Source organism: Girardinichthys multiradiatus, chromosome 3, assembly GCF_021462225.1.
Source record: "Girardinichthys multiradiatus isolate DD_20200921_A chromosome 3, DD_fGirMul_XY1, whole genome shotgun sequence".
NCBI classification, from domain to species: Eukaryota; Metazoa; Chordata; class Actinopteri; order Cyprinodontiformes; family Goodeidae; genus Girardinichthys; species Girardinichthys multiradiatus.
In genome coordinates this window covers 31,850,323-31,863,120 of record NC_061796.1, presented here as the reverse complement: position 1 = coordinate 31,863,120, position 12,798 = coordinate 31,850,323, and the positions used below count along the sequence as shown (strand labels likewise).

At 39.1% G+C, this 12,798-nt stretch overlaps 1 protein-coding gene across 1 annotated transcript; it reads left to right on the top strand.

Moving 5' to 3' along the window:
- Nucleotides 1-529: 529 nt before the first annotated feature.
- On the top strand, nt 530-11,591 carry flot1b (flotillin 1b). Its single transcript, XM_047358582.1, has 13 exons — nt 530-644; nt 3,394-3,444; nt 3,807-3,882; nt 4,072-4,162; nt 5,779-5,922; nt 6,067-6,186; nt 8,263-8,358; nt 8,470-8,622; nt 8,698-8,879; nt 8,967-9,012; nt 9,130-9,267; nt 10,026-10,190; nt 10,281-11,591. Exons 2-13 carry the CDS (start codon nt 3,402-3,404, stop codon nt 10,308-10,310), a joined length of 1,284 nt encoding a protein of 427 aa, XP_047214538.1. The 5' UTR covers nt 530-644; nt 3,394-3,401; the 3' UTR covers nt 10,311-11,591.
- The last annotated feature ends 1,207 nt before the right edge of the window (nt 11,592-12,798 follow it).

Genomic DNA, 12,798 nt, shown 5'->3' with positions numbered 1-12,798 from the left:
GTGAAAGCAGTCATCAAAAAAAATTACTCAAGTAAGTACAAACTGATGTTCTCAGATAGACAGAAATATAAAGTTATGTGCAAATTCCATTTTATATCAGTCAAAGGTTTGGACGCACCTTCTCATTCAATGGTTTGTCTTTATTTTTATTATTACCTCATGAAGCTCATCAAGAAAAAAAAAAGGTGTGTGTGGGGGGGGGGGGGGGGCTATTTTGAAGAAGCAAAAAAAAATACTTGAACAAAAATAAACCCGGTTTATTTTTTTGATTGAAGAAATAATGACATATTTTTTCTCAACCAACCAACCAGAAAACATTCGACCCCCTGAAAATAGTAAATATAGGTCTTTCTTTATAAAAAAAAAAATATATATATATATATATATAATTTCCAGTTTTACGTTTTGCCAAAAACGTTGGACATCACTGTTGTCACAGGATTGCACGTCAAACTTGCAGTTACAGTTATTAACATTTACCACTAGATGGCGCCAGTCAATGATCATTAGGACAGTCAGAACGGGGCGTGGCGATCGGATACTTCCTTTTTCACGCCGACATTCTTCTCTAATTCCAACTGACGTTCATCGAGGTGCAATCTGTCCGCTGCAGCAAGAAACTGATTTATTTACATTCTGAAAAGGTTTGTTGTCTTTTACCAACTAACTAGAGGCAGTTTGAACCGAAACAACTGATTCCGATGTTGTTTATCTCGCTAAAGTGTAGATGTGTTAACCCTTTACTGCTTTTTCCCTACCAGTTGTGTGTAGTAAAGTACGTCCATGCCTCCCTACGGGAAAGGCGAACCTGTTAGCTTTTCTTTTTTTTTTTTTTTTTAAACTCCGTGATTTTAGCTGAAGGCTGATATTTTCAGGTGGGTCTCACGTTGTTTTTTATACGGGGTTTGTGTTTGGACCAGACACCGTTTTTGATTAGGGAGATCAGAGGTTGTAAGACAGATTTTAGTGGGTTTGTCTGGAAGAGGGAGGAGCCGTGAGGCTGAAAACACAGAGACATGGTCATCTGATTGGCGTTGACGTACGGAAGCTATTGTTCCCACCACAAAGTTCCCCAAGATAGATTTGCCTTAGCAGCGATTGTAAAATATACGGGCGATTTCGAAATAATGTAAAGTTTCAAAAGAAACTTAAGCTGGTTAGTGACTGTAAGAAATCTCGGGCTTATTTGCTGTTTTGCTACGTCGTTGTTACACTTGTGGAAAATCATGTTATCTTATAAACAGAAACATAGATGAATGTCTAATACAGGTTATATATGTCAGATTAATTAGTTAACAGCTGATTCGTATGAATATATTAAGAAATAATCAAGCAAAAGGTGTGTGTGTGTGTTTTTTTTTTAGTATTGTTTTCCCGGTATATTTCAATCATTATCCTGCTGAATAGCCTAATGTTGACCAATTTTCAATAGGTCGACAGGTTTTTGTTTAAAATGTTCTGGTATTTTAAGGAGTTCATGATGATATCCTCTCTAGCAAGGTTCACATGGTCTTTGGAAGAGAAACAAGCCCACGACATCACAGGTCCTCCACTGTACTTAACAGTGAGCATGAAGTCCATCTGGTGTTTTCTGCAGAAATACTAAGAACAGTTTAACCAACTATAAAGCGGGATTGTACCATATCAGGGAAATCTGTAATCGCGATACTATTCCTGAAAATTGCGATGATTATGTCAAACCCACATTTTTCTGACTCATTTCTTTCTTTACCATTACGCAAAGTCCTAACCAATCTCCACGAGCTTTAGTATCTCAGCTACAAAAACATGGATCGGGTAAGTTCATTAAGGGCAGATAGAGTCCAATCAGCTGGCCGAAAATATTATCATTATCCAGAAAATCAACGCATGACCCTTCAAATACAGTATCCTACCAAATGTTGCTCACAAGCAGTCCTTTTTAATGGTGATAGTGCACACTGATATAGTGATGATGACTGAGATTGGATATGTCATGCAGCTCTTAATTCAGAGGTTTACTTTTGTGGTGGTAGGACAGATTGGGCATTTTTTCTATGTGTCCTTCAGATACCATGTAAGGGTTGTTATGTAGACGTAACAGACTATTTAGTGACCAAAGGACCCAGTGCTAGTCAAAGTCTCAGTCATTTTTAGCACATCCTGTAGATGGCTCTAATGGTTGTTATGGAGATTGTAATTAATATATATATATATTTTTTAATATTTGTGAATCATAATTAGAGATGCAGTGATGAATTGGCCAGAGGTCGGAAGCAGCAAGTTTTCCCATGACGGTAATCCGTAGGTGAAACTTCCCCTTAATCATTAAAACACGAAAACTAATAACACCCACAATTTTTGTTCTGTAAATAAATCTGCCAACAGCAAGTACTTTGATGCAATTAATTGAGTTGAGTAAAATTCAGGTAAAGGTTAGGGGTATATGCTTTGATGCATAAATAGGGATCATTTTGTCTTTCATTTTCTGTTGGATTCAACACGACTGCCTCCATCACTTTTTTTTGGCATTTATGAGTTTTACTCTTCTAAAGACAAGTAATCTGCAGAAAGCTGGGAATCGGTCTCAGCCAGAGAAAACCTGATTGGTGCATCTCTGATCATATGACCTTGTGGTATCTGTAAGACCTTATGGTAAACAACAGAAAAATAGAGGACGACGCATGTCATTTCTGACAAGTGTAGTCTGAGCCTCATTTCAGATGGAGGAGCTGATTACTATGGTTTCAATCACACAATGTCATTGAAAAAAATGTATAAACAGTCTTATGTTTCTCTTTGGTTGCCTTGTGTATAAAATGATAAATAAACCGTTTCAGCCCGACAGCATGCGGAGAAGTTGAAACAGTATCATGATGCCATTTCTCACAGATGAATCACAGTTTTTGTGTAGTAATATATTAATCAGAAAGTAACTGATACCCCTGCTGTGTTTTCCGGTGGGTACTTTTACATGGGTGGGATTTTTCCAGTAAACCCTTTGCAACTACTGTCCATTTTTAGATCATTAATAAAGGCATTCAGCTACTTATTTCATTTAGATCCCTTTTTAGAGAACCATATTATTATGAGGTTAGTCTTGAAAATATTTCTAATAAACAAAATGAAGCTCTGGGTTTTTATGGCATATATTGTTTCTATGTTTCCTTTAGGTATTAACTTTAATCTATTGTTTTACATAATCTGTGGTAGTCATTATGTCTTGTATCTAGCCATTAAATGTAACGTTTTGTTTTGTGTTTTTAATTTCTATCTTGGTGGGATGTATTTCAGAAATAATACTTCTTCCAAATGTTGACCTCTGTGCTATTATACTCCAATAAAAACTTCTCTTTACTACTCACTGATGCCATGTTTTTGCGCTAATCTTCAATGTACATTTTATTCCGTCAGGAATCAAGATGTTTTACACGTGTGGACCCAACGAAGCCATGGTGGTGTCTGGTAATGGATGCTTGCTTATTTTCTACAATAACACAGGATGTTTAGGGAAGTGTTTCCGTAATGCACTCCAGTTTTGACGATGTTGGGATCTTGTTAGAAATAGATGATATATCTAATGGCCCTGTTTATGAGTGTGTGGTACTTTTGTCGTTTTAATAAAGGTTTTGTGTACGTTTTGCTCATATAGGATTTTAAACAGCAGCCCAGGGATTTTCCAGTTTTCTTTTAATAGGCTGTGATTACCACACTCATATTGTAATATAAAGCTATAATTGAACTTTTTGCTAGCTATGCTTTCTCTAGATAGTAAGCAGCTGGTTGTATGTTTATGTTACATGATTGCTCCTGTTTCCCCTCGCCAGGCTGTGGCCGTTCTCCACCTCTGATGATTGCTGGAGGAAGAGTGTTTGTTATCCCGTGTATTCAGCAGATCCAGAGGTGAACCTGTTTCTGTCTCCATTTAAATCATTTACAACAAGCTGTGTGGTCCAGCGTCTCGGGCAAAATAAACAGAGATAAATAAGATAGCAGAAATGACCTGAATAACGTGTGCGCCGCTTCTGCTTCCTCATGCCCGCTTTTGTGTTTTACCAACTCATCCGTGCCGTCCATTATTTGTCTTCCCAGAATCACGCTCAACACCCTGACTCTGAATGTGAAGAGTGATAAAGTCTACACCCGCCATGGTGTCCCCATCTCGGTCACTGGCATTGCACAGGTGAGCTCTGAACGCTGTGGGAACGAAATGGTTTTAGGGTTATTATGGAAATAGTTCAAAGAAAACTAAAAGCGGACTTTTCAGAAATATGTGAAACATGAAAACCCATTGACCCTTTTAACATGACAGCCACTAACATCAGTGTATTTAATTGCCGTTTTATTTGAAAAAACAATACAAATTAGTGCAACTGTCAAGAGGGAGAAATTTTATGTTTTTAAAATGTTTTGCACTTACAAATCTGAAGTATGTGGCTCTAGTTTTTCTTCAGCTCCCTTTACTCTGATTCCACCTAATAAAATCACTGTTCAAGCATAACATTATGACCACTGACAGGTGAAGTGACGCTGATAATCTCTTTATCATGGCACCTGTCAGTGGGTGGGATATATTAGGCAGCAAGTGAACATTTTATCCTCACAGTTGATGAGTTAGAAGCAGGAAAAATGCTGGTCATAATGTTAAACCAGATCAGTCTCCTTCCCGTTAGAAGTCACCTGATTTATACATGCACTCTACCTATGTGTAATTTAATCTCAGTTTCAAGGATTTGGTTGGACCTGACATTACTCTAAACACACCATCCACTATGACCCATGGTGGTGGCAGAATCATGCTGTGGGGATAGGAGTTAATAACAAGGCGGATGGAGCAAAATAGAAGAAAACCTGTGAGAAGCTGCTAAAAACATGAGATTGGGATAGAGGGTCATCTTCCAGCAGAACTCTAAACACAGCCAGAGCGACAATGGAATGGTTTGGATCAGTGGTTCTTAATCCTGGTCCTCAAGGGCCACTGTCCGATATGGTTTGGGTGTTTCCCTGCTGCCTCACATCTGACTTAAATGAAATAGGTGCTTAACAAACTTCTGCAGTACTTGCTGACATTCTGAAGAGATAACGCAATTATTTAAATCCGGTGTGCTGCAGCAGAGACACATGTAAAACATGAAGGGACAGTGGGTCTTGAGGACCAGGATTCAGAACCACTGGTTTAGATTATACCATATTTATGTGTTAGAATCACCTAGTCAAAGTTCAAACCTAAATTCAACTGATAACATATGGCAAGACTTTGGATTGGATAGAGCCTGAGCTGGTTTTTAGATGTTCAGCGCTGGTACTGTCATACTCTAAGACTTTCACATCTTACGGCTGTGAGAAAATCCTACCTGGGGAGGCTGAATACTTATGCCTGCCACACTTTTCAGATTTTGTTTATAAAACATTAGGATACCCTGTGTGACTTTCCTTCCGCTTCATAATTATTTGCATCTCTGTGTTGGTCTATCACATAACACTCCATTAAATACATTGTAGTTTTTGGTTGTAAAGTTACAAAATGTAGAAAAGGTTGAATACTTTTGCAAGGCATCATGCAATGAAAAACCTTTATGATCATGAAGTGATGCAGGACGAAAAAAAAACTCAGGCTGATTATTTTTATTAGTCTTTTGTTAATGGTTTATGGAAGCTGCATGTTTTTGTCATTTAAACAATAGAAAGACAAAGAAAATCTGGGACTTTTTGTTTCACTGATTTAAACATCTTACTAGATATCTTCTTGCTGTCAGACCATTAGTTTCCCATTTGACTTGTTGGATCTTTCTCTTCCAGGTGAAGATTCAGGGTCAGAACAAGGAGATGTTGGCCACCGCCTGTCAGATGTTCATGGGAAAGTCTGAGGCTGAGGTCTCTCAGATCGCTCTCGAGACACTAGAGGGCCATCAGAGAGCCATCATTGCTCATTTGACTGTCGAGGTTGGTCCACCAACACCCTCGAATGTTTTTGCTTGACCTCAACAGCTCATTGCTTAGAATTATATATTACGTTGTCTGCTTGGTAATATCTGCAGTAAGTACATATAAATATATATATGTGTATATTTTTTGCCTTATGTGCAGGAGATATACCAGGACCGTAAGAAGTTCTCTGAGCAGGTCTTCAAAGTGGCCTCCTCTGACCTGGTCAACATGGGGATCGGTGTTGTCAGCTACACCCTCAAAGATGTCCACGATGATCAGGTTTGAATGAACGTTGTGTTAATAATTGACAAACAACTGGAAGGAGCATAAATCTGTTATTATCTTGAGTCTAGTGAAAGCTCTAAGCCTCAGATGGTTTCTGCTGTTAAAGGACTTTAATTGATTTTGACCCAGCCAGCTCCCAGTGTCTATTAGGCCTAAGTGCTTCAATGGTAATCCAACCATTTCTTTACTAATGTACCACCTTCCAAATGACTAAATGTCCTCTCTCTGGGATTTCTGTGTCTCAAAAAGACATGCTGCATCTTCTCCATGGGCTCATTCAACACTGGGAGCATTTAAGGAGTTGATTTCTTCTCTGCCCAACTGCAGAAGTCATACTATTCACACAGTCACAAATTCCCTTTTGTTTTTGGTAAAATCAGCTCTGAATCTTTTCTAACATTTTATGAAGTTGGAGCAAACAGAGAGAGAAATCTTTGACCATTCCTGTAGATCGTCCAAAGTCCAGGGTCCTCTCTTGTGCTCTCCCCTTAGCTTTTCTGTTTTTCTTAAAGATTCCAGTCCGGGAACTGAGATTGCCGTGGAAGGAGGTTGATTTTGAACCATTTGTGTATTGATTTCGCCATATGTTTTATTTATTTATTTATTTAAGTTTATTTGATAGGGACAGACACACATTGACATAGACCAACTGAACAAAACAGCAGTCCCATGTTTGCGTCATAGTGCAATAGCAACAGCTAATTTGCAGCACTTGTCCCTAGATGGGCTTTTTTTTTTTTTAAAGTACCTCTAAAAAAATGTTTTTGGGAACATTGCCCTGCGATGGACTGGCGATCTGTCCAGGATGTACCCCGCCTCTCACCCATAGACTGCTGGAGATAGGCACCAGCTCCCCCGCGACCCACTATGGAATAAGCGGTAGAAAATGACTGACTGACCTCTAAAAAATAAAGTAATTAATTAAAGTAATAATCATTTGTTTCTTATCCTCCTAAAACGCCCGATGATGACTTATTTTCATTTACTGGCTTTTATCCCCTAAATTTTCATTTTAAATCTCCTGGTACTGCAAATGGTCCTTGAAGGCACTAATTTAGCAAGGTTCCTTCAGAAGAAAAACAGGCCCACAGCATCACAGGTCCTCTACAATACCTTACAGTGGGCATAAGGTGCTTTTCCACATTATCATCCTTTGTTTTGATGTAAGTTTTTTGCACAATTTTAAGTCTTATTTTTAATCATCTGAATTTTAGACCTTAAAATGTCTTGAATATTTTCGGATGTTTTCCAAGGTCTTAATGTAAAGCTAGCTGAGAAATTGGTGCATTTTTATGTTTTGAGAAAACTACAAAGCCCATGATCCAAGGCTGTAAACAACCCTGTCAGCAGAAGTTTAGAGTTATATATTCAGTCTTCAAACGGACGCTTGGAAAATAAATCTTCTTCTAAACTTGGCTAATCAATACCTAGTTTGAAGTTTACTATTTACTGGGTTTGAAGTCATTGAAGTTGGGTTATCTGCAGGTATGAGAGGACTGCATGTACATTGCCAGAGCTGAAACCTGTAATAAAACTGCACAGGTCTAAAATCACACAAGTCTTTAAAAAAAGGTATCTAAATATCTTCACATACATATTCTGAGGAAGAAAGGTTTGAAGTGGTAAAAAAGTTTCTTGTGGACAGGGAAAACGCTGTTCTGGATATCTGAATTGGTAATTTTTACTTTGAAGAATTGATTTATGGATACTTGGTTGTGAGAAATCCTCCTTGGCTATTAAATGTTAAAATGCCTCCAAAAATGATCCATTTTCTTTTAGCCATTTTCTGACTTATGAAGATCAATTGACATCAGGCCTAGCTAAATGGTAGAACATACCATTGTCTCCCATTTTGGTGAGTGGCTAAGAAAAATTAGCCTTGTCACTTTATAACCAATGGAAACAGAAAGTCATTATTATTCAAAAGATCCACCAATGAATACATTTTTTAAAAGTATAGATAAAAAATGCTTTTTACATTTATATCACAATCATTGTTAGAGCCATAAGCTTTTATTCTGTTATCTTATTGGCTGTCATAGCTTCCTTCTTTTTCTGTCTACTTTGCAGGATTACCTTCACTCGCTGGGAAAAGCCCGTACAGCCCAGGTCCAGAAAGATGCGAGGATCGGAGAGGCTCAGTATAAACGCGATGCGGTTATCAGGGTAAGGAACTACAAATGTAGAAATAAATGTTGAAAATGATTGTTTTTATGCCTTTTTTGAAAAAACTTACCATTGCTCTGTTCATGTCTTGCTGCTGCGGGATGTACACAGGAGGCCCATGCGATGCAAGAGAAGGTGTCTGCTCAGTATAAGAACGAGATTGAAATGGCAAAAGCTCAGAGAGACTACGAGCTGAAGAAAGCAGCCTACGACATCGAGGTCAACTCCAAGAAGGCCGAGTCGGAGATGGCCTACCAGCTCCAGGTACTTACAGCACCGGGGCAGTTTGTAAATAACTCATCACCTTTTACTTATTAACATATAATTATCCAACATCAGGTGGCCAAGACCAAGCAGCGCATTGAGGAGGAGAAGATGCAGGTTCAGGTGGTGGAGCGTACTCAGCAGATCTCCCTGCAGGACCAGGAGATCATCCGCAAAGAGAAGGAGCTGGAGTCTAAAGTGAAGAAGCCTGCAGAAGCTGAGAAATACCGAATAGAGAAGTTGGCCGAGGCACAGCGGTGAGAAGCATGGTGTCATTTTGTTGCCTTTGTTGAACTGGTGTTTAGAGGTGAGATGTTTACTCTTTCCCTTCTTCTTTCATTCAGCCTGCAGCTCATCATGGAGGCTGAGGCCGAGGCAGAGTCCATTAAAGTAACAACTTTTTATTATGCTTTGTGGGGAGTGAAGATCTCACTGCTGCTTTTTGCTTCCGCCCAAAACCGAGCTGTTGTCTCTAACGGGCCTCTCTGCTGTTTCTGTTTCATGCAGATGAAGGGTGACGCCGAGGCTTTCGCTCTGGAGGCTAAAGGTCGCGCTGAGGCAGAGCAGATGGCCAAAAAGGCCAACGCCTTTAAGCAGTACAAAGATGGAGCCATGGTGGATATGCTGCTGGAGAAACTTCCGCTGGTCAGTTTAACTCTGATGAAATAATGAAAATAAATATAAGCTGAGAGATGAATCGCTTAAATATACAAAAACAAAAGTACTTTTCAGATGAGTGAGCGCCGCCAAACGAAAAGGAAACTCCCTGACAGATCTGCAGGGGAAAAAATAGTTATAAAAAAAAGTTCAGATGGATTCAAGGAAGCCTGTTGGATCACTGATGTATTGCAGCAATCTGGATCTGGAACGACCAGTCAATCTGAACCCGGTCCACACCTTTTATTTTTATGACGTTATCAGCTGGGGCTCCACCGAGACGAGGGAGACCTGAGCACAGGGTGGTATGCAGCTACTAGTCTAATTAAGCCATTTAAAGCAAAACTAACATCCCCTAAAGAAAACGAGTCAAATTAATAACTAGGCATCACAAAAAGAAGTCGTCAGCTAACGTTAGGCTGGCCCCTCTAAAAACATCTGTGCCAAGATCCTCAGCAGAGCAAGATCTGCGTTTACCGAGGATGTTTATGTAGCTGTATGGGTCGAGTTAGAAATAAATGAAGCTAAGCGTGTATCAGGTGAGAAAACGTTGGGTTACTGGAAGAAGTAAAATGATCTTGTACGTCTTTGAAGTAGTTGTACTGAAAGTTCAATATTTCAAAAGCTTTTTAATATTTACACTTTTCTAAATAGATTTTTTTTTCCATTTCAAAAAATGTTTTGTCATAATACTATTTTAAGTTAGTTCACTACTTTTGGTTTTCCTGATAACCATTTTTCTGCAGATGGCTGAGGAGATCAGCAAGCCGATGTCCAAAGCACAGAAGATCACCATGGTGTCCAGCGGTGGCTCAGAGGTGGGAGCAGCTAAACTCGCTGGAGAGGTGCTGGAAATCATGACCCGGCTGCCAGAAGCTGTGGAAAAACTCACAGGAGTCGAAATCTCACAGGTACTTAAGTTGGGTCAGTGAGGAACCGATAATTCACCTGGCTGAACAAACGCCAGATGTTGATTTTTTTTATTTGTTTCCCTAATCCAGGTAACTGGAAAGGCGTCCCGTGTGCGTTAAGAAGAGTGATCATCAAAGAGGTCCACGCCTCCTCCTCGAGTCTAAGTCGAATCAGTACCATCATTTTCTGCCTCAGTGTGTTCATGCACGTGTTTCCTCCTTTATTTGGTTTCTGTTTGTTTCCCCGATCTCTGCTGATATCCACCACAGAAACTTACCCGTGAGAATTGTTTTTATTTCTTTTGGGGCAGTCAGGTGTAACCACAGAGCCCATGAAGTCAGAACTGCTGTCTTTATATAACTGATTTTCAATGTGCAACATTTTGTCTTGTGATTGTCCTCATAAACTGTCAGTTTTCTGGTAATAGTTCAGAGGTTACTGTGCCTTTTTAGTTTGTTACAGAATGCAAAGTGCTTTAGCGAGTCCAGGGAGCCAGAATTACACCTGCAGCTACAATCCAAGGGCTGTCCATCACTCGAAGACCTGCTGTCTCATTAAAAGCTCCAGTGTGAAGGTTTGGTGTCGGATCTGATAGCTTAAATGCAGCAAAACCTCTCCAATTTTACGTTTGTGTAGTATACTTTTTTTGTAATACATAATAGTTGCTATATTTTCCAAAACATTTGTGGAAGTCCTCTTTCTTTACCACATTTGGTTCTGACTGTTCATAATGCAGAGCTATTATCTTAAGCATTTGCATGTCAGTCATCTTAATTACTAAACACAGCCAACAGTGTTGTTCCTTTGGTTCAATTTACTGTCACCAAGTATCAGTTTGTAGTGCAGGTGGAGGGATTTCTCTCAGAATGTCATTGGAGGAAGTGCTCGATGGAAACAGGTTCTGAGGTTTTAGTGTTTGATGCATTGAACGTTCATGGTGGTCGGAGAAGAGCAATATTGTCTCTTTGCAGCAGCGTCCTTTTTGATGTGGTTCTTAAGTTTTTCTTGCTGTAGAGACAGAATCATCACTAACTAACATCACTAGTCACACACCAACTTCTGTTTTTTTTTACTGCGCTTTCAAGACTAACTGCCCAAAGTTTTGCATCAGCATGCCTTATGTACTTATTCATGTTACCTCCAAGTGCCTGGTTAAGCCATGTACCTCTTTAGTTAAGCATTTTCTCTTTCTACCTGATCATAGGGCATTAGCCATCACTATGTAAGGCTGTATATGTGAGCCTTGTAAATATTCCTCTGAGGAAGGCTTCGAAAACATTTGTTGCATGGCCACTTTTAACTGACATGAAAGTAAATCATATTTAGTGTGAAACTGCTTATATTAAATATTCAACATTATCTGTAACAAACATTTAATAAAGTGTTTTAATTCACCAAAACCATCCTGTTTATAATTTTTCCTGTCAGGTCTGACACAGTGCGAGGCTGCTCGTTTATTTGAAAAGGGTAAATTTAATAAAACATCTACAAAAATAGAACAATGGGTAGGAGCTTGAAAGTAGCACGCATTTCTATAGAGACGACAAAAGGCCCAAAATGGAACAGGAGTTATCTATATATTAGTAAAGGAAACTGTAATCCTGTTCTTAGAATATTTACATACTGTGAAAGTTAGGTTCAAATACACAAAGTGATGAAATCAGACACCGAGGATAGATTACAGTTATAGTAAAATGTTAAAAGTACAACTACCTTCAATATGAAAGCTTTATGTTAATGGAAAACATGTGTTGGTCTTCACCAGATCTTAAAATTTGCTTTAACCACCCCGAACAGCGACACATTCTTCAATAGACCGAGACAAAACACAGAAGCAACATGTGGGAGTTAACACCAAGAAAGGGGATGAACAAATTCACTTGATCAGCTGCTTATTAGCGAGCATGAAAACCTCTCTGAAAGCCAAAGTTTTAGCAGCTTCCTGTATGCAGCTTGCCGCATACAGGTATAAGTTAACACTGCTAATGACCTGAGAGGCAGGTTGTTGGCCATCAAACCGATGGGTTATATGACTGTTTCTGTGCAATTTGGATTCCATCATTCACAGAACACCATTTCAGACCTTGCTCACCTTAGTCGGCAAAAGGAATTTTCATTGAAATATAATTAGAAAGCTGAAGAAGTAGGGGATAGAAATTTTATCAGGATATCAACTCTTCTTTAAAAAATAAAATAAAATAAACAGCTTTATTTTGCATTTGCATCTGGACAAAAACATCTGGTACGGTGCTGCTAGAACAGAGACGATCAAAGAGCTGTTGTAGCATCATGCCCCAGATTTGGTAAAAATATTTAAAATCAGTACAGCTGATATATACAACCACATAATATCACCAATCAAGCACGGCAGTGGAGAACTGATGCTTTGGGCGAGTTTTGGAGGCAAGCATTCATTGGGATGCAGTATTGAAGTTCATTTTTTCCAAAACATAAATCTGAATTTCTAATTTTATGTGTAGGTAGTCTGATCAGACATACTATTGTGAACACAGACAGGTGTTACCGGCCTGCAGAGGTCAAAGGAACAAGCAGTGGCTAACTGGCGACAGGGTTAAAGGCAGGTAAGGCTCATCAATGCACCTTTCT

What these genes read in the sequence shown, in the direction of transcription:
- flot1b (XM_047358582.1), top strand. Translation starts at nt 3,402, where the DNA reads ATGTTTTACACGTGTGGACCCAACGAAGCCATGGTGGTGTCTG. An exon ending in CGAAGCCATGGTGGTGTCTG is followed by an intron (nt 3,445 to 3,806) that starts GTAATGGATGCT and finishes TCCCCTCGCCAG; the next exon opens with GCTGTGGCCGTTCTCCACCT. An exon ending in CCGAGGCAGAGTCCATTAAA is followed by an intron (nt 9,013 to 9,129) that starts GTAACAACTTTT and finishes TGTTTCATGCAG; the next exon opens with ATGAAGGGTGACGCCGAGGC.